Genomic DNA, 21,220 nt, shown 5'->3' with positions numbered 1-21,220 from the left:
GGCCCAGGGCTGTTGTGGAGGCGGCCTGGTTCGTGGGGGTGGTTTTATCAGCAGTGGCAAGATCCGTGGGGGGGGGGATCGGTGTGATCTCCGGTGTGGGGGTGGGTCCCGCGAGGTGGCAGGATCAGCGGGGGTGCGATCCGTGGGGTGTGTGGGTGTGGAGTGGGCTTGCTTGGGGGGGGCGCGGGAGGTTAAGGGATCGGGGGCGGGATCTGTGTAGTGTGTGTGTGTGTGGAGTGGGCTTGCTCAGGGCAGGAGGGGGTCGCGGGAGGCGGTGGGATCGGCGGGGGTTGGATCCATGCGGTGGGGTGTGTGTGGAGTGGGCTTGGTCGGGGGGGAGGGGGTCACTAGTACGTGATCTCCTGGGCGGGCGCAGGTCCCTGGGGAGCGGCCTGGTCTTGGGGCGGTTTGCTCTCTGTTGGAGGCGTGGTCTCCAGGGCGTGAGAGATTGTGAGAGTATGTTTGTCCATTGTTCGTTGAATGTCCACTGGGGGCGCGCAGTTTTTTTGATCACAAATCCAGGTTTATACCTGTCTTAGGTGTGTCAGCTGGTCAGTATAAGTGCATGATTACATGCTCACATGTGACTCTGAGGTTGTGGCCAAATTTCAGGATGATCGGGTAAGTGCTTGTGGGAGAAAAGTGGGGAATAACACACATGCACCTTAATAATAATAATAATAATAATAATAATAATAATAATAATAATAATAATAATTTATTATTTATACCCCACCCATCTGGCTGGGCTTCCCCTGCCACTCTGGGCGGCTTCCAACAAACATTACAATACATCAAATATCACAGATCAAAAAACTTCCCTAAACAGGACTGCCTTTAGGTATTTTCTAAATGTCAGGTAGTTGTTTATCTCTCTGACCTCTGATGGGAGGGTGTTCCACAGGGCGGGTGGAATATATATAGATTATTAAATTAATTTAATTTTATCCTGCCCCTCCTCCCATTGGAGTCAAGGCAGCAAATGATTTGTATAATCTGCCTCTGTTTTGGAGCAGGATAAAAATTAAATCAACAAGCAAATATATTCAAATACATTGTGTATGTTCTGACTTGCTTTAATCAGGGTGGAATATTATTCTTTAATGACTACAACAACCCACATCCGTCATGAGACTGTGATCTTCACAAAGCCACATTTTAAGAATTATTATTCAGCACATCTACGCATAAGCTGATTTTCCTCCCAAGAGGGGAGGGTGGCAAATCCCACTTTATATTGTCTATACGCCTGTGAAGTTGGCCAGGCTGAGACATGATGATTTGCCCAGACCATGCTGTGAGCTTCATGGCAGAGCAGATGTGAACCTCGCTCTCCTCATTCCAAGATCAACTCTAGACAGACAACAGGTAAACTGGCTTTCTCACAAATAATGCAGCTGACACTGTAAGTTTTTTTAGAGTTTTACTGCAGATTTAAAAAAGGTTTGATAATGGCAACAGCACTGACAGTTAGGTAGTTTTGGGCTGCAATTTGAAGAGTTAGTCATCGCTTTTAAAGCACTGAACAATTTGGGACCAGGAAACCTCAAGGGATGTCTCTAATAGGATTCTACTCATCCACTGAAGTATGCAGACGAGGCCCTTTTATGTGTCTCTGCATGGCTGGTGGGAACAGCATCAGGGCCTTCTCTGTGTGGCACCCAGAACCCTGCTGCCCTTGGATATCCATGCCAGGCATCCCTCCATCTTTGTGTGTGTCTTACCCTGTTTCAGTATGCCTTGAGCATGGTTCCTGTATGATTCCTCTCCCCCCCCCCCGGAATTTATATGCACTTTTCCCTTTGCTGTTATTAATATGTTTTAAAAGTTTGATTTTGATCTGATTTGTGCTTTCAATCTATTGTTGTTTGTTGCAGGACACAACCCGGAAAACTCATATTCCTTACCATGTTCCTTGGATTAGACATGAGAAAATGCTGTGCAACATGTGCTGGCAAAAGATTGAAGAGAATTCTTTTGTTATCCAGTTTCACTCTTTCCATATCATCTCTCTCTTCTTCTGCCTACGAAAATAAAATGTGCTTTAAATAATAAAAACTGCAGTCCTGAACACACTTTGTAGAGAGGAAATACCACTAGAGAGAGTTCTGGATCTGGTTCACATAACTTGCTAAGTCAACTGATGGGTTACTGGGACCCTGTCAATTTGTTGGCTCCCAAGCGAGGAGCAAGAGGCTGCACTGCTTCTCTCCAGCTTCTTCTTTTCCCCTACTGTGCTCAGCCAGTGCTCACCGTCATGCTCTTTCTTCACCAACCACAAGAATTAATGAACAAAATGGAAGAAAGACTTATGCAAAATAAACCTGCTGTGGTGGAACAGAAAATTCTGGGTGAACATGCAAAGGGATGTTGGAATAGATTTGGGTATGTTCCTACATCTTTATTCTTCATAAATCAAACTGTAAGAATATAAGAAGAATCAGAATCATATAAGAAGGCCAATGGCTCATCTAGTCTGGCATCCTGTTCTAAAGTGACTGGCCTGTGGGAAACCAGTCACTGGAACAGTGGACTGGGTATCTGGCTGCTAACCAGAAGGTTGGTCTCAACTAGGGCCAGGGCCTTTTCAGTGCTGGCCCCAACTTGGTGGAACACTCTCTCACAGGAGACCAGGGCCCTGCGGGATTTGACATCTTTCCGCAGGGCCTGCAAGACGGAGCTGTTCCGCCTGGCCTCTGGGTTGGACTCAGTCTGACCCCTATTTTTTTCCTCCCTATGGTTTTGATTTGGGCTATTTTAAATATAAGGCTGCATTTTTAAAATTTTAAACTTAAGTTGCATCTTAACCTGTACTTTAATTAATTGTTTTTTTTCTGTCTTATTGTAATTTTACTGTGTCAGCCGCCCTGAGCCCGGCTTTGACTAGGGAGGGCGGGGTATGAATAAAATATTATTATTATTATTATTATTATTATTATTATTATTATTAGGTTGGTGGTTCACAGTTGTATCCAGGGAGGACTGTGGGGAGCATTCCTGCATTGCAGGGGGTTGGACTAGAATGGTCCTCAGGTCCCTTCCAAATCTACAATTCCATGATTCTGATTCTATTTTGTTGGTGCTGAAATACACACAGAAGAGGAGTAGAGACTTCAAGATCCTCTCCTCTCTGGGAGCCCACCTAGGAATACGAGAACAGGTCTGTTACTGCTAGTCCATGAGCACGTATGTGAAATTAAGATTTTATTGCCCTGGCAAACATCTCTGCAATACATTAAATTGACTTTGGCATTTTACTTCCCATTCACTTAGTTTGGAGAGATCCTTTTGGAACTCTTCACAATATCTTTTTCCTGTAACTTTTTGGTTATAGGAGAAAACAATTTTACAAAAGGACCACATTCTACTTTACAAAGTCATCATTTAAAATAGAACGACACGGTTGTTGTTTTAACTGCAAAGCTACATTGCTTAGCATATTGTGCCAAACTTTTTCAACACTTTGGCATTTTACTGACTAGAAATGCAGATCCCTTAAATATTTATTTCTGCCCTCATCATTTACTTTTGAAATAAGCTTTTAGTTCTTGCTGTAATTTAGACAGGAGATCTCAGGCAGAATCAAAAGGTGCACCACAGGGTTAGATGAATAAGAATGTTATTTATTTGTATTCTAGGCTAAGGCCATTGTCTGCCATCTCATAGATGTTCTTGACATTTTGTTTGTTTATAGTTTGCTCTCATTCTTCCTACTCAGTTTCCAGAGATGCAAATGTTACTTTTCCTTCCGTTATTGGGAGTGGGGGGGGGAGCATTATTGGAGGTCATGTGAAATGATTTTTTAAAATAAAAAAATACAAAATTCAGATGCTCAGCAGCAAAAGGGAAACCTCACTTGGCAGACTGTCAAAAGCTGGCTTCTACGCTACTGTGACATTCACAGCTCATAGGCTGTGTGCTGTTCAGTGTGCTGTGGGATCAGGTACAAGAAAGAGGACCCACTCTCAATCTGAAAATATGAACATACTGGTTTTTTAAAACAGCAACTTTTCAAGAACTCTTTTTAAAAAAAATGAATTTTAATTGATTGGTGCTGTCCTTCATTTTGTGATTTTTGGTGGTGGGGGAGAGGAAGGCTGGACCCCCAGCTTCAAGCAGTACTTTCCCTGAGATCTCCAAGAAGGCTGCAAAATGCTCCTGCTGAAACCCTGGCATGTCATTTCTGTAGAAGGCATGTTCCTCTCTTATGGGGATTTGTGGGGAGGATCCTAGGCACCCAGCCAGCCTCTGGTACTAAAAAAATCTGCTTTGTACTAAATCTCTGGTACTAAAAAAATAACGGCTTTGCTTCATTGAAGGGAGGCAGTAGCATCTTTACAATCACCTGAGGCTTATTTGCATATTCAGCAATGAAAGCATGTCATACTGAGTAAATGGGCAAAACCAACTATGTTGAATAGGATTGGAAACAAAGGATCGAGAATAAAAGTGGTCACTCGCAGATGAGCAAAAACCAGCACAGTTACTGCTGCGAGTGCAGGACTCCAGGAAGCAGAAGACCAACATTAATGGAAACCTAATCCAAACAAACCCCCTCTTGACTAGGCCCGTGGGGAAGGATGGAGCAGCTGAGGCTTCTGGTAGAGGTCAGGCTCTCCAATGGCGGGAGCAAAGCAAAGCTACCTGGGAAGGCAACTTGGGGCTGGCATGCAACTACTCACGCAGGTACAGCCTAGGTCTATTGCCACATTTCCACACCCATTTCTTGCTAAATTAAATGGTTTTTAGAGCCTTGTATACAGTAAGAGGCAACAGTAAAGAGGGACTTGACATTGTGCTTTAGAAAGGGGAAAGGTTTCCTTGCCTGCATAGCCCAGAGGTAGTCGAGACGTAGCTTCAAATCCACCTGCCTGGAATGAAGTGCCAAAGCACAGGCAAAGAGCAAGATGGCCAAGATGGGTTCATAGCCACGAATATAAAAGGAGCCACCCCTTGAGAAAGAAAGAAAATGTGCACATAAGCTTCCCTTTTCTTTTACAAAAAAACCAATGCCATTTTCAAAAAGTGCTTGAAAACAACGAACCTCCATAAAATCCTTTGTACACTACAAGTCTTGAATGCCAACCATCTTAGAGGGAGGAAGCAGGGGCAGCAGCCATCAAAGAAGGCAATTTGTGAAGAAGGGAGTAGGAGCCCCTCACTTCTCCCAAGTGCGCCTGCCTCTCTCCTGATTCCTCTCCTGTCATCTTTCGCTTATGCTAGGTTGAAATGCAGGAGGAAGGAAAGGAGGAGCTGCACTGAAGTCTTTGACTTCAACAATAATCCCAGCTTAAAGCAGTGCTGGAGGCAGATACCAGACACACAAAACCATTATTAAGATTATTCATAGAGTGTCGTCAGTATAAAGGTGCTTTGCATAGTTAATACATGAAACAGAGAGCTGCTTTGCACCAAGGACCTTACAACCCAAATTTAGACAGAGCATGGGGGGAGGGGAGAGGCAAGGGCAAATGCAGTTTGCATTGATGTGAACTTTGTTTTGGTTATGAATGAGGATTATGCACATAAAGGCTAGTTTAGGCCTGGACTTCAACATCTCCCACATCCATTAGAATCTCTACTTTGCACTGAAGGTGTGGGGGCAAAATATGAAAACAACAAAACTCTTCCTTAATTATGCAATGAACTTACCCCACTGCTTTTCTGTATCCGCTGAGTTCCAAAATGACTATGTACAAAATTGTAACAAAAAGCAGGAGGATCATTTTTGGCAAGGAAGATACGCGTAGAAATATTGCCAGGGTCAGAGTCCCCACAACGCAGGAGAGAAATGCATAATGGGCTGCATCACATGGAAGCTCACTCATTGTCTTATTTGTCCCACCCACAGAAATGATAACTATGGAGCTGCTGGAATTAGTACTCCAGACCCAAGGCATACATCCAACCTAAGGGAGAAACAGAGTTGAGAGCTGAATGAAAAGTTCACACAAAAACACATGTCCTGCATTTGATGACAACAGCATTAGGGGTGAATCTAGAAGTGATGCTAAATGTGTCATTTGCTATCAAGTCTTTTAAAAAACCAGTTAAATTTCTATAGCACCTTTCATCTGAAGATCACAGGGCAGTTTACCAATACAAAAACACAAAAATACATAACATGGTAGCAAACAAACAAAAAAAGGTTTTATGGACAGTTTAAAAGTTGATAAAGGTAAAGGACCATTAGGTCCAGTCGTGACCGACTCTGGGGTTGCGGCGCTCATCTCGCATTATTGGCCAAGGGAGCCGGCATACAGCTTCCAGGTCATGTGGCCAGCATGACAAAGCCGCTTCTGGCGAACCAGAGCAGCACACGGAAACACCGTTTACCTTCCCGCTGTAGCGGTTCCTATTTATCTACTTGCATTTTGACATGCTTTCGAACTGCTAGGTTGGCAGGAGCTGGGACTGAGCAATGGGAGCTCACCCTGTCGTGGGGATATGAACCGCCGACCTTCTGATTGGCAAGCCCTAGGCTCTGTGGTTTAACCCACAGCGCCACCCATGTCCCTTAAAAGTCCATAGATTGTTTAATTAGCCAAAGGCCTGGGAGAAGAGGAATGTTTTCACCTAAAGATATGTAACAAAGGAGCCCGATGAGCCTCCCTGGGGAAAGCATTCCACCAATGGGGAGCCACTGCAGAAAAGGCCCGTTCTCATGTTGCTGCACTCTGGACCCCAGAAGGGCCTCAGAGGATGATCACATCATGTTTATTTCTTTAATGGAGGACATTCACAAGGTTGGATGCAAATCAATATGAATTTAATTAATAGATTACATTCATTTGTGAAGCAGAACCTTTGAAACAAGATCCTCAAAGTTCCTCCATTACTAAAACTATGAACCCTTCAATTCACAAACAAATTTAGGAAATGTAGTGACTGGCTGCACAGGATGATGAACTGCACTCCACCCCAGAGGTGAGATGCACCCGCATTTCAGACTTCCAGGTGCCACCAGAATGGCAGGCGGAGCATGAGCCTGTTCTCTCTGACAGGCTTGATCTTCGCTAGGGCTTAGGGGAAGCGCAAAGGTGATGTGCACCCCTTAAAAAATCTAAAAGGGGATTTTTAGGTTCTTCGGGGTCCTGCTGCCTGAGACGCAAGCTCTCTTGTGCTCCCCAGCCACTCTGAAAGGGGGGGGGGAGAGATTGAGTTGCCAGGTAAAGGCTCCATTCCAACCCAGTGAAGAAAAGGAACTTCCTGCAGCCAATTGGAAGCCGTGCCTTGGTTTCCGAATGCTTTGAAAGTCGAACGGACTTCTGGAATGGATTCCGTTCGACTTCAGAGGTACGACTGTACTAATTAACACATTTAGTGTACTACTGGATAATACAAACAAGCGAGCAGAGATAACAGAACCTTTCTTCTAACTTTGATCATATTCTACATGGAAAAGATTTTTTTCTTATAAAGCAGCAAGTAAACACATTAAGCAGTAAATGAAAAGAAGTCTTGCGTACATCCTTGCTGCCCCATTGTACTGGCACTTGCACACATTTATGAACAGGCGTGTGTGTGTGTGTGTGTGTGTGTGTGTGTGTGTGTGTGTGTGTGGCACCCATGTCTTTCACATGCAATAAACCAGTTAATTTAAACCTCTGCTCTATGTTTGTGAAGCAACTAAAAAAACAAAAAAACCTTCCATCATTTCAGTGATCACTTGTAATACCCACCATAGAGGCAGAATCCCCAGTATTTATGACTCAAGGTCAGTAAAATGCAGCAAAATCAACTGATTGATTGATTGATTGATATAGCACCCTTCATCATAAGATCTCAGGGCAGTGCCCAGAATAAAATGCAGGAGAATGTGGAGACGTTTGACTGTGTTGAGGCTACAGAGTTGCATGCTTATATGTTTCCCATGAAATAAGTTCCTTATGTACAAAAAAAACAGCAAGTCAGGATGAAAGCCTGGCATCATGCTACTTTTCTAGTTGTAGGGAATCTTCTTCCATGGTGAAGCATTCAAAAGCTTGCAGTGCCCACTTCCATGTGAAATGACATTACAAGTCCAGGAAAAACATTACAACCAGATTTTGCTGCATATATAAACTGGTTCTTGGCAGCCAAAGCCAAAGTGAGGAATAAAATGTAGATTGATTTAGCTTTCTTGGACTTAGAAGAATATAGGTTTTCAGTTTCAAAAAGAAACAGCAATTATAGTCAGCTGTTTATATGATGAGGCAATTATATATGAGGCGGGGGTTTGCATGCTAATGGAAATGATCTAAATGACTTAAATCAGAGCAAACTGAGGGAACAGTAGGTCTCTCCATGAATTAGGCAACCATTCCTATACACTCACCACACAGCCTTGTGCCACTGAATAAATTAATATTACAATAAAAACACATAAAATTGTTCGAATTTGTATTGTCAGGCACCCTGGAAAACACTGAAAGACAAAAACAATAGAGTCTTTGTTAATTCAAAAACAAGGTAGGCATGTTATTTATAAAATAGTAAAAAACAACAAAAAATGAAACTGATGTCTTACATTTCATTTGGCGCAATAAAATTTGTTTGTTGTACGTTCACACAGATATATCTTCACATTCAAGCAAGCTAATTCTTATTTCAGCAGACTCCTATTCATAATAAGTTTGACATTAGCGATTCATTCTCCCACTTGGAAAAGGAGTCTGGGGAAAAGCCTCAGGACTGTGATTAAAAAACAAACCAACTAACTTAGGTCTGCAGTAAAACTGTAAAGGGTGAATGCAAGAAACGTGTTTGCAAGTATGTGAACATTAGGATAATGTTATAAACCTTTGGCTTTCCGGATGTTGCTGAACTACAACTCCCATCAGAGCAAGCAAGCATGACCAATGATCAGGGATGATGGGAGTTGTAGTTCAGCAACATTGGGTTAGCCAAAGGTTCCCTTGACCTCCTATAAAGGTTGCCTCTGGAGCCTCCTTCTGCTTTGGAGAAATGTGAAACATCTCTCTCTCTATGAATGTAAAAAGGGCATGTGGGTTTGTGTCCACTTTTCACCAAAACCACTTGACCGATTGCGTTCAAATTTTGACACAACGGCCCAAGCGAATGTCCGAAGGTTCTTATAAAGTTTGCTAAGACAGATGTCACACATGTGGTAGGTAAAACACCAAAAAACCCGTGTATCAAAACACACCACTCAGACGAAAGTGCATGTTGGGAAAATAACTAGGTTGCAAACCATCGTCCTCTAGTGGTGGCTACACTGGTACTACACCTATAAAACTTTTCCTCTCAACAGCACCTTGGCTCCCGTTTACATACTAGGCTGAAGCCTTTATAGACTAGGCTGAATAGAGGTACTGACTTGCCTGGGTGGGGGTTAGGGAGAGGAGGGCACGGGATAGCTCAGGACACGGTGGGACCACTCCAGGGATAAACCGAGGGTGGGGGGAGAAGGGGGTGTGATACGTCATGGGTCAGGACAGGGAGGGGGGAATCACAGGGATAAGCCAGGGAGGGGAAGAGGGGCCGGGGAGGGGAAATCACAGGGATACGCCAGTCTAATAATAATAATAATAATAATAATAATAATAATAATATAATATACCCTGCTCATCTGGCTGGGTCTCCTCAGCCACTCTGGGCGGCTTCCAACAGAAATATTAAAATACAATAATTTATTAAACACTAGCTGGCCCGGCCACACGTTGCTGTGGGTTTTTGTGTTAAATGGACCTTTTTCTGTTAAATGGACCTTCAGAGTCTCCCTTCAGAGTCCCCTCACCTGCCCTGTCCCAACCCTGACTCCCCTACTGTAAGTTTCAAAAATAAGACTCCCCCACCCACGCGTGTTCCTGAAAATGTCCCCACCACCCACTGTTTTGGCTAACTCAGGGTCCTACCTCCCCCCATGGCTATGTGTCCCCCCTCCCTTTGTTGTGCCTCATCCCTGTGATTCCCCCACCCTGTGAAAGGCCCATACAGTGGTACCTCTACTTACAAATAACTCTACTTACGAATGTTTCTACTTATGAACGGAGCTCCGTCCGCCATCTTGGATGCGGTTTAGATAGGATTTTTTCTACTTACGAAATTTTAGATAGGGTTGCTTTGACTTACGTTTTTTTTTGACATCTGGTGAGAGCCCAGGGGTCCGAACACTCACCCCCCCCCACTTTCTGAACACGGCCCAGGTGGAAGGAGCAGAACCACTGTATGGCAGTGCGCCCAGCTCCCAACCCCTCTAGACCTTTGTCCCTAGCCCGCCGGAGATCATCGACCAGTGGGACCAAGGCAGTTTCAGTCCCATGATGAGGCCTGAATCCCGACTGGAAGGGATCCAAATGGTCTGCTTCTTCCAGGCGTGCCTGGAGTTGTTCAGCAACCACTCGCTCAATCACCTTGCCCAAGAATGGAAGATTTGAGACTGGGCGATAGTTGGCCATATTGGCTGCATGTAAAGATGGTTTTTTAAGAAGCGGTGCTGTGCATAAGAGAAACCTGGTGGACAAGCAGCAGTAAGGGCAGGCCCATCTGCTTCATCCAACCAAGTCTCTGTCACACATGCCAGGTCAAGTCCTCCATCCACGATCAAGTCATGGAGGGCAGTGGTCTTATGAATCATTGACCTGGCATTGCACAGCAGCACCTTCAGGTCATGTGGGTATCCCTTGCTGATTCCAATATCCTTCCAGTCTAGACCAGACCCGGAGGCAGGGATAGTCCTCAGACAACGACTAAACCTGCCTCCTCGGTAATGACATGGTCTGGTCTTAGCGTAACTCCTCCTCCTACCCATGATCATGGAGATCGGTTGACCCAGTGCATCCCCCCCCCCGTGGAACCTCCCCCAGGCATTCTGTTGGCCAAGACCCACTCCCAAGCAGCCCTGACCCCTCCCTTAAGAACAAAATAAAACCTATATAAGCACAGACACAAAAAACCACAGTAAAACAATAAAACCAAAAACAATAAAAATTACAAAGGTGCCAAAATTAAACAAATTCCCAAACTCAACTAAACATCCCTCCCACCACCCACACCACAAAGAATTAAAAAAGGTTTAAAAGCATTTATTTATTTATTTATTTATTTATTTATTTATTTATTTATTTATTAAAAAACATTTTAAAAAGAACTCTGCTGCAGCAGTCCTTTTGAGGCCTGTGAGGCCCCGCCCTGGGCCAGATGGTGAGAGGCAGGGACAGGACCTGCAGGCACTCAGGCAGGGGAGTCCTCCTGGGCAGCAGCAGCGTTAGAAGCAGCAGTCCTTTTGAGGCCCACCAGGCCCTGCCCTGGGCCAGATGGTGGGAGGCAGAACCCGCATAAAACAGGGGGACTCTGAAGGTGAGGGGAGTCTGAAGGGGGACTCTGAGCCTCCATTTAACAGACTGAGCCACAGCAACACGTGGCACGCATATAAACCTTGCGCTATGTTAGGTGCTGTACACTAATAAAATGAAACAGGTTCCTGCCTGGCGGAGATATCAAATGAACACGTATGCAATGCTTAGTAGATCTCTTGCAAGAATCAAGAGGCCACGGCATTTGAGATCACTTACTTGTACTCGGGTGACATGCAGGTACATGATACATGCCACCAGGAAGCATATGCAGAACACCAGAAGGACAAGCACGATGGTACTCCTAGGAGGAACACGCAGAAACCGAGTCATTGAACATACAGAAAAGCACCATCTCCTCACTGGAACTTGGCAGGTGGATTCTGGTTAACTATCAAGCATTTCCCCTTCTTGTTCAAGCATGAGACATAGGCTATGTACACCCTAGGGCAGGCATGGCCAACAGGTAGATCGGGATCTACCGGTAGATCCACAGGATGTTTCTGGTAGATCGCGGGTAGATTGTGGGTACCTTAGTGATCGCCAGCCTAAAAGAAAAGAAAGAGCTCTCCCCCTAAAAAAAACCCCTCAATAACTCTTGTCTCTCCCCCACAAAAAAGATCAATAACCATGGGAAATTGCAGGGAGAGCTCCTTCCCTCTTCCCGATACTGAGCTTACCAGTATGTGTGTGACTGTGTTAGTGCGTTGCACAGAATAGCTGGATTGCTCCCTGTCCCTCTTGCCTGCCTAGAGCTCCCCGGCTCCTCCTCCCTCATGCCGGCAGAGAGGGAGGGTTGTGTGTGAGTTTTCGTGCGTGGGAGGAAAGTGGGAGCCACGACTCACAGAGGGATTTCCCCCCGTCCCTGTCCCTGTCTCATTGAGCCACTGGGAGCCAGAGAGAGAGAGAGAGAGAGAGAGAGAGAGAGAGAGAGAGAGAGAGAGAGAGAGAGGTGGGTGGGTGGGTGGGTGGGTGGGTGGGTGCCCCTAGTTGAGGGGGTGGGGGAGAAAGAGAGAGAGAGGGAGGTGGATGGGTACCCCTAGTTGAGGGGGTGGGGGATAAAGAGAGAGAGGGAGGGAGGTGGATGGGTTCCCCTAGCTGAGGGGGTGGGGAAGAAAGTGGGGGGAGGGAGGTGGATGGGTGCCCCTAGCTGAGGGGGTGGGAGAGAGAGAGAGAGAGAGCAACATTCAAACATGGCAGATGAGCACCTTAAGGATTCCCTGAAGCTGGCCCTGACACAGTACTCGTCTGATATTGAACAGTTGGTTACCAAAATGGTGATGCAGGTGTCACACTAACAATGGATGAAGGCATGTATTTTTTAAGAATTCTTGATAGGTAGGTTAATGGAGTGGGTAAAGGAGTTTGTGCAGCGTACAGTTTTGTGAGTGCTTTTATGCAACTCTCTCCCAAGAAAGCTCTAAAAGTTTCTGTTGTCTCCCGTAAGAAAAGTATTTGGGCAGTGCTCCCCCCAAAAACAAAAAGGCTACCCCCCTTTCCTTCTCCCTAAAAAAGCTCAACAACTTTGAGCCGAACCCCAAAAAATGGGGGTAGATCACCGCTAGATTTTGATTCTGAAAGTAGATCTCAGTCTCTTGGGAGTTGGCCACCCCTACCCTAGGGCATTAAGGTGCCTGTGGCTCATTCTTTCTGGGTGTGCCTTTTCCCACCTTCATCCACAGAAAAGTGCTTTAAATTTTATGACTCTGAAATCAATCTGTCCATGTGGGTGGTGCTTGGGGAGATGCATTTGTGCTGTATGTTGTCTCCTCCTTTATTACTCCCTGACCACCATAAATTGTGTAAATCTGAGGTTATTTGCCTACCAGTGTATGCACAACTTTTATTTTCACTGCATAATAAATACATCTAGGAGCTGCAGTTCCTTGCAAAATGACCAGGGTCTGGAACAACCAGCTTGTGATGAAACATACAACATTTGTGATTTTTTTAAAAAAAAAATTAGGAAAAAATATACAACAGAAGTGTATAAACTCTGCATGGTGTTAGGAAAGCAGGTGGAGATAGGCTTTTCTCCCTCCCTCCTAGTACTGCAACCAGGGGCCATCCAATGAAGACAGACAACAAAAAGGAATTCTTCATTCATCACAAAGTGAAGCTGTCACGGAGGTTGCTGGCTACCCTCGAGCAATGACACTCCAAACCATCTTGTCTTTAAGACTTTTATTGTGAAACTTATTTACAGTGCAAGAGCTTCATGAAAACCTGTCTACTCAGTACTATCAGATTCTCCCAATGGCTCTTTTTGGCTCCTCCACCAGCAGAGTAGTTTGGGGACCCCAAATCTCCTCCCCCTGAGTTTGCGAGCCGCTGATCGCCTCAGTTCCGGGGTGAATTTGAAAGGACGCCCCTCTGCTGTTTCCCCGCTAGAACTCTCTGCTGGCCCGTAGGGCTCTTGGATGCTGCCTGAGCCCGGCCCCACTCCGCTCACTTCCTCCTTCCTGTCTCCTGCCCCTCCGCTGTTGTCTGAACCATTCGAAGAGCTGGATTTGATGAGGGGTGGCTGTTCCCTGTAAGCCACCCCCTTACAGAAACTATGGGATTCGCTAGTGCGGGATGCCATGGGGGCCACTGATAGAGACAGCTTGGAGAGGCTCTTAGACCAACGCAGGGTGGGGCAAGACAATCCATGGCTCCTGGTGGATCTGTCCTGGTGGATCTGAGCTCCTAGGGTGGGGGAGGAGAATCCAGTTCTGAACCTGCTCTCTTGATTTTGGGGGGTGAGTAGAATGTAAGAAATAAAGTTTTCTAATGAATCCAAAGTTTGCCCAAGACACTCCAATTTCATAAAAAAAATTACTTGTCATTTAATTTAAAATACTGAGAAAGCACTTACTGTGGGATTATTAAAAGGTAGACGAGGCCAAATAAGGCAGCTAGAATCAGTGACAAGACGACAGCACTGGTGAAATATTCATCCTGAAGCTGGTGATACTGTGGGAAAAAGAGACATAAATACAGTTATTGATCCATACCCGTCACACCTCCTGGTTCTAAAGACAGAAATACAGCATGCACAGCAGTAATCTGTAAATGGGCTCACCAGATTAGCCCCTGATGAGCACATCATTTCTTTCTGAGTTTTCAAAGTCAGTGTATGGTCAGGAAAAGTAGCCAGAGTGCTTGCAAATCCAGCATGCGCTCCCTCCCCACCACCCTTCAAAATTTGGAGCTGGGGAGGAAGCGTGCTGGCCTTGGGACTGCTAGAGTGGTGGGCCTGGGCCTCCTTCCCCAGCTCAGAAGTGGAACCAGGAAAGATTGGAGGGGCCTCATCCTGAGGTTTGGAGGTATTACAATCAGTCCTTTTCTTCAGCCTCAGCATAGTTCCATCATCTCTCAGGTGGGTGCCATTGCAGGAAAGCACTCCCTCACCTGCGTCTTGCCTTTACGTACTTCTGAGATTCCCAAAACGAACATTTCCAAGTCAAAACGGAAACTGGCCAGTGTGTGCAACTCCACACTTTTTATAAGATTGATGACTCCACCTAGTTCCTAGCTGCTCCTAGCCATGATTGGTCAATTCATATTTCCTTTGCCTGGATCCCTCTCCCAGGTAGTGGTGGTGGGCTTTAAGCTTTCCAGGCAGGCCTCTACCTTTGCGCACATGCGCGTTTGCGCAAGGGCCCTTCTGTGCTGAATCAAAGAGAACGAGGGAGGAGGGGGCACCCCAAAACCAGCTGCTCTAGCACAAGCACTCATTTACAATTACTACTGCCATTTATTTACAAAACACTTTTCTATTTCTTTTTTAGAAAAGTACAAAGCTTTATACAATATAATAAAATACTAAAAATAAAACCGACCTGGGGGGAAAGCATCTCTACACAGTAGGAAAAAAGCAAAAACAGCTAATAGGTTCCGGGTAACCTGCAGGAAGAGGAGTGCCTTCTGATTTTCAGTGTTTGAAAGGAACAAATTACCATTTGCTGCATTTAGACATAATGGGAAACTTCATGTGAGCAGTACACTTCCTCCCTTAGCATGCGAACGAGGAGGGAAGGGGACCTGGGGCAATATATTGACAAAGGCTCCATGAAAACGGAAGCCAATACTTCATTAAAAATATAAGAAAATGAAATCCTGAATGGGGGAAAAACAACAACAAGCAAGTGGTAGTTTCTCTTTTTATTTGACTGATAAACTTAGCAAAAGCCTCACTTACTTTTTGCTCGCGCTCAATCTGTTTGTACCTCAGGGTGAAAAAATGTAGGTCTGCCATCTCCGACTCAGTTTGCCGGGCCTCTATTAAACGGCCAATGTATCGATTCACTCGAGTTCCAGGAGTGTTATACACAACATTTGTAGAAAAAGAGGAACGGTTCCTGAGTTTTTCTGATGCTGTCCTTAATGCCCTCCTCTGTCAAAACCAAAAAACAGTAGGATAAGCTTTTTTATATATAAAAATGTTTTATGTAAGATTTCTTGTATTACAAAATACTTTAGGTGTGTTTTGTTTAATTGCATCTTTATTTTTAGATCTTAGTTTAAATTTGGTTGTACTTTTTGATGTGTTTTACTTATTGTTTACAATTGCTTCTGTTGTGTTTGTTATTATGTAAATGTTTTCATGTTGCCACTTTGAGCATGGTTTTACCATGTGCTTATTTCCTAAAAAACACCCCCCCCCCTGATTCAAGAAAATCACAATTTTATAGTTCAAATCAGGGAAAATAAATACAGTAAATGGACAAGAGTTCAAAGATTCACAAAATGTTTAGGGGTATGTGTACCCCTGCATACCCCCCAAAAAACTTCCATGGGTTTTACCCATGGAAAGGCACTATACAAAGAAGAGGATGGTGATCTGCCTTAGATGCTGTGCAGCCCTTTCTGGCACAGCTCTTCTCCTCAAATGAGGCCAAGTGGGCAGTCCTGGGTGGAGGAGTCCCAGGCTGGAGGCAAGCGCAAATGAAGGCAGAGAATGGCTTGCATGGCACATTTCTTAATGGGGGGGGAATAATAAACTGGCCACCAGGGTAATTTAGAATTAGTGCATGGATTGGGTGCAGCCCAGGGACATGTGGAGGGATCAGCACCACTGCTCCATTTCTTGAAAACTGCATGTCAGAGTTAGGGAAAGGAACAGATCACAAAGAGGATAGTTTTCTGCAATGACACTGTGTGTGTGTGTGTGTGTGTGTGTGAGAGAGAGAGAGAGAGAGAGAGAGAGAGGTGGAAATTTTGGGTTGAAGATGTTCAAATCAGGACTCTTTCACCCTCTTGTTTCAGCAAGAGACTGAAACCTGCAGATGTGTTTTAAAAATACCAGTGAAGTGAGCTTTTTTTTTCTTATGGAGTAACCATAGAACAGCACCATCTAGTGGCAAGGAATATATTGTACTTTATTTAATGCAGCCCCGGGCTCAGCCAGACTTCCTTGTGTTTCTGGGCACAGCTCCGCAGTTTGAAGCTCTGCCCAGGAGTACCTCTTTATATACCAAAAGGCCCAGTGAAATGTGAGGTGAGGGTAGATACCACACATTTCGACAAAGGACCTTGCTTTGCCATACACTACCTTGTCGTCGTCTTCACAAGTCATCACATTGGAGAAAGGGATCTCAGCTTTGAACATTTTGCGACAATGCATAAGTTGAACCAGCAGATAACATACAGTCTTGAACTTCATTCTTTTGGCAGGCTTTATGTCAGAGAGAATGAGACCAGGAAATATCTGTAAGGATAATAATATAAATATATACCTTAGAATAATTAAATATATAAAGCAGCTGTAGTTTATGTATTACAATCAGAATAAAGGTTGGATAGGTTTAATGAACACAAAACAAATATTTGGGACACATACCTTGGGTTTTCATAAAAGAGCAAAATAAAACCATAAAAGATCACAGGGAAGTTCACAACATAACAATACAAAATGCCTGCCCATTGACAGGACCCCCCCCTATGCCCCCAATAAATGGAAAAGCAATAAATCCCCCCACTTCTTTGACAATCAACTTCAACTGCATTTCCAACTGTATTTCCCTAAAAATCCCAACATGCCAAGAGACAGATGATAACATTGGACTATGCTGCAGGCCTGCCATATACTGGGGTGGTGAACCTTGAGCCCCACCTCTCATGGGCCAAATGTGACAGGCAGGTGGGGCAGCCTTGCTCCAGGATCACAAAGGGGGCTGCAGCAAAAGCCCTGCCAAGACAGAACCTGGTGCACACCCTGGGGCCTCTTATTGGTGGCAAAATATCTTGTGTTGGTCCAGCTGCTGAAATTTTACTGCCAGTACAAAGCTGACTAAATATCCACTTCCTATAAGCACTTTCTGATGAACCTACCAAAGTCAGTCATGGGAACTAGTTCATTTAGAGCAGCACTGCCAGTTCTAAGTAGCAGAAGCTCTCCAAGGACTCAAGCTGAAATCTTGCCCAGTCCTGCCCCCCCCATCACCCTCTAACTGGGAATGCCTTGGTTTGTACCTTCACACACAAATCATGTCAAGTCTTTGTCCATACAAAAATGCTGCATATATTAGCCTGCTGCTGTTTATACAGTTGTGACTGTGGAGTTTTATGGGGAACTTCTACAATAATTGTTTTATTGTTTAAATTTTGGGTTAATTTTGATGTGGTTAAATTTGTTACTAGAAGCTGTCATCAGCTTGGTTTTATCACAGAAAGGAGGCATACATATGACCAGATAAATGGGATCGCCCACCAACTTATAACCCCTCTCCATAGACAGGTTCCTGCGCAAAGGAATAACTCCATGAAAGCGAGAGGGGTCCTTCTGTGGAGACAGCAGAGAGAGAGAGAGAGACGTTCTGAAGCGCAGCCTAGTGTCATCACGTGTTTGTGATCAAAGATGAGAAGCCACTTTATTTAAGTTGGTCTTACAGGATCTGTAACTCTGCCTCCTGTCTGAATCAGTGATTAACTGAAGAGTGCGCCTAGACTGAAGAGGAGGTGTGCATTTCTTCATTTAAGGACTATACTCATGAATGATCAGAACGGCCCAGATCCAAAAGCAGCCTCTCCCAGTCTGAGGTCCCGTAGATGTTTGGGAGTTCAATTCCCATTGGCCTCAGCCATCATAGTCAACGTTCAGCCCCAGGTTCAGCACCACCAGGCCTCAAATAAAATATTTAAAAGTGGTGAATATTTTAGAATCTGTCCTCATTTCAAAGTGTAAATGGTACATGAAAAAGCTTTTATACCTTATTGTGTTCACTCTAGATTTAATGAGCCTGCCTTGATGAAGGAGCTTGTTGTCAGAGCCGATTATAAGAAAATGGGTGTTACATATAATCCTCCTTTAAAGCAATTGTGGGGCTTGGAAATAAAGGGAACACATTCCCTGCCATCTGTTGCTGCTAACATTGAGTTTCATTCTTGCTGAAGCCAGTTCATGTTAACATCAAAAAGAACAATGCACAGAGAATACAGTGATTTGGCCACATTTCAACATTTAGAGGCTCATGGGGAAATAATGCTCTATTAAATCAGCAAGAAATGTGAATGTTCAGGCCATGGCTGCTGTGTCTTGCTCAATATACAGTAAAGGAAGAACAGTTCGGTCTCCTACTTCTCGTGATATGATGAGGTAGAAGAATAATTAAAACAGATTACATAGAAAAACTAAGGAAGTTTGGAAATCGGTCCGCAAGAGAAAAAAAACTATGAAAAGTCTTGGTGCACTGGAATGCACTGCTAAGTGACACTAAGGCTCAGTGGAAAAGCCAGTCAATAGACCAGTAGAATTCAGGCAGCATCCTGCCTTGCCAGCTTCCCAGACACTTCATTGATGCATCCCAGAGATCTAATGCTGTTAGCCAAGCTGCAAAGGAACATCTGTCGCTTCAGTAAATCAGTTGCTGACACACTAATGGAGAGGCTGCTCTTTGCTTTTCTGCAGTGATGAGAGATGACAGCAGCAGCTCCTCTCTGGGTGGGGTGTGCATTCCTCAGAAAGAGGAAGAAGCTCAGGCACAGATCATCAGCCCTTTGACCCGTGCACAAATAACAAACATGGGGGGGGGCCCTTGGTGGTGTCTTCTCATGGTGCATCCTAAGCTATTTCCTTCAGTCCCACACCATTCAGTCTCTTTGTCTTCCTTCTTTCCATGAGTTTCTTGTGGCTCCCTTATTCTTCAAGTCTCCTCTGCTTTTGTCATTTGCCTCTCATCTCTGAGACCCCCAAAATAACAGGCATATAATTCCAACTACTAGCCTGGACTAGCTTTGTACTGGCCCATCTGATTAGGCCCATAGTGGCCAAACTTGGTCCTCCAGATGTTTTGAGACTACAACTCCCACCATCCCTAGCTAACAGAACCAGTGGTCAGGGATGATGGGAATTGTAGTCCCAAAGTATCTGGAGAACCAAGTTTGGCCACTACTGGCTTAGGCAAATCTGTGTCAGCTAAAAGAAAATTGGAAGCATTTTTTTGAAAAACTCCTCTGTCTGACCACTTGAAGGTGATTCCTACTTGCTGTAATCAATCAGGAAAGCAACTGTTTACAGACCTTGATATAAGATAGGATCAAAAGCGAATAACTTAGGCATTCTACATAAAAATACATGGCAAAATTAAAACAAGGCCTCTGTCTGTCTCCACTGACACCTACAAAAACTGTGTTGTCTGCCCTACAGCAGCTTATGCATAAACCCAGCCAGATTACAATGCAATACAATACAATACAATACAAATACCTTTATTGGCATTACAAGTTGTTGTTGTTGTTGTTAATTATTAATTATGGAAAATTTTGCAATGCAAAACCTCAGATAGTCAATATTAGAATTGTACGTCCCCATGAAAAAAGCTTACAGCCAGCCATATAGTATCTGAAATTGCAAATGTGCTTGCCAAAAAGGGCTGGAATTTCAGAAGTACAACTCCAATCTTTCTCAAGGAATGCACTTCAATTAAGCTTTAGTACTGGGGAGACAAGGAAGTTAGTCTAGTTATCAGTGCTGCCATTAGGGATATAAGAAGACATCATTTTTCATTCTGCCCTGTATTTGACACATGTAGCACTGTTTTATTCCACCAAAGTTCATATATCACCCAAAGCTATATTATTTGACACACTCTTTGTTGTGGAAAAATAATGCAACTTTGTTGTTGTTTAGTCGTTTAGTCGTGTCCGACTCTTCGTGACCCCATGGACCATAGCACGCCAGGCACTCCTGTCTTGCACTGTCTCCCGCATTTTGGTCAAACTCATATTCGTAGCTTCGAGAACACTGTCCAACCATCTTGTCCTCTGTCGTCCCCTTCTCCTAGTGCCCTCCATCTTTCCCAACATCAGGGTCTTTTCCAGGGAGTCTTCTCTTCTCATGAGGTGGCCAAAGTATTGGAGCCTCAGCTTCACGATCTGTCCTTCCAGTGAGCACTCAGGGCTGATTCCCATCAGAATGGATCGGTTTGATCTTCTTGCAGTCCATGGGACTCTCAAGAGTCTCCTCCAGCACCAAAATTCAAAAGCATCAATTCTTCAGCGATCAGCCTTCTTTATGGTCCAGCTCTCACTTCCATACATCACTACTGGGAAAACCATAGCTTTAACTATACGGACCTTTGTAGGCAAGGTGATGTCTCTGCTTTTTAAGATGCTGTCTAGGTTTGTCATTGCTTTTCTTCCAAGAAGCAGGTTTCTTTTAATTTCGTGACTGCTGTCACCATCTGCAGTGATCAAGGAGCCCAAGAAAGTAAAATCTCTCACTGCCTCCATTTCTTCCCCTTCTATTTGCCAGGAGGCGATGGGACCAGTGGCCATGATCTTGCGTTTTTTGATGTTGAGCTTCAGACCACATTTGCGCTCTCCTCTTTTACCCTCATTGAAAGGTTCTTTAATTCCTCCTCACTTTCTGCCATCAAGGTTGTATCATCTGCATATCTGAGGTTGTTGATATTTCTTCTGGCGATCTTAATTCCAGTTTG

The 21,220-nt window shown here is 44.4% G+C and overlaps 1 protein-coding gene across 4 annotated transcripts in view; it reads right to left on the bottom strand.

Moving 5' to 3' along the window:
• Window positions 1-21,220, bottom strand: part of ADCY1 (adenylate cyclase 1) — a 175,123-nt gene that overhangs the window by 32,793 nt on the left and 121,110 nt on the right. For all 4 annotated transcript variants that reach the window (XR_015946466.1, XR_015946465.1, XM_035101384.3 and 1 more), the window contains exons 8-15: window positions 16,834-16,989; window positions 15,481-15,675; window positions 14,155-14,252; window positions 11,517-11,601; window positions 8,318-8,407; window positions 5,653-5,909; window positions 4,826-4,952; window positions 1,908-2,024 (exon numbers count right to left, since the gene is read on the bottom strand). Coding sequence is in view for 2 of the 4 variants with exons in the window: in XM_035101384.3 (XP_034957275.1) it covers window positions 1,908-2,024; window positions 4,826-4,952; window positions 5,653-5,909; window positions 8,318-8,407; window positions 11,517-11,601; window positions 14,155-14,252; window positions 15,481-15,675; window positions 16,834-16,989 (1,125 nt within the window). In the remaining 2 variants the exon portion in view is untranslated. The remainder of the gene's footprint in view (window positions 1-1,907; window positions 2,025-4,825; window positions 4,953-5,652; window positions 5,910-8,317; window positions 8,408-11,516; window positions 11,602-14,154; window positions 14,253-15,480; window positions 15,676-16,833; window positions 16,990-21,220) is intronic.

This window comes from Zootoca vivipara, chromosome 11, assembly GCF_965207765.1.
Source record: "Zootoca vivipara chromosome 11, rZooViv2.hap1.1, whole genome shotgun sequence".
Taxonomy (NCBI): Eukaryota; Metazoa; Chordata; class Lepidosauria; order Squamata; family Lacertidae; genus Zootoca; species Zootoca vivipara.
This window is presented reverse-complemented; position numbering and strand designations above follow the sequence as displayed.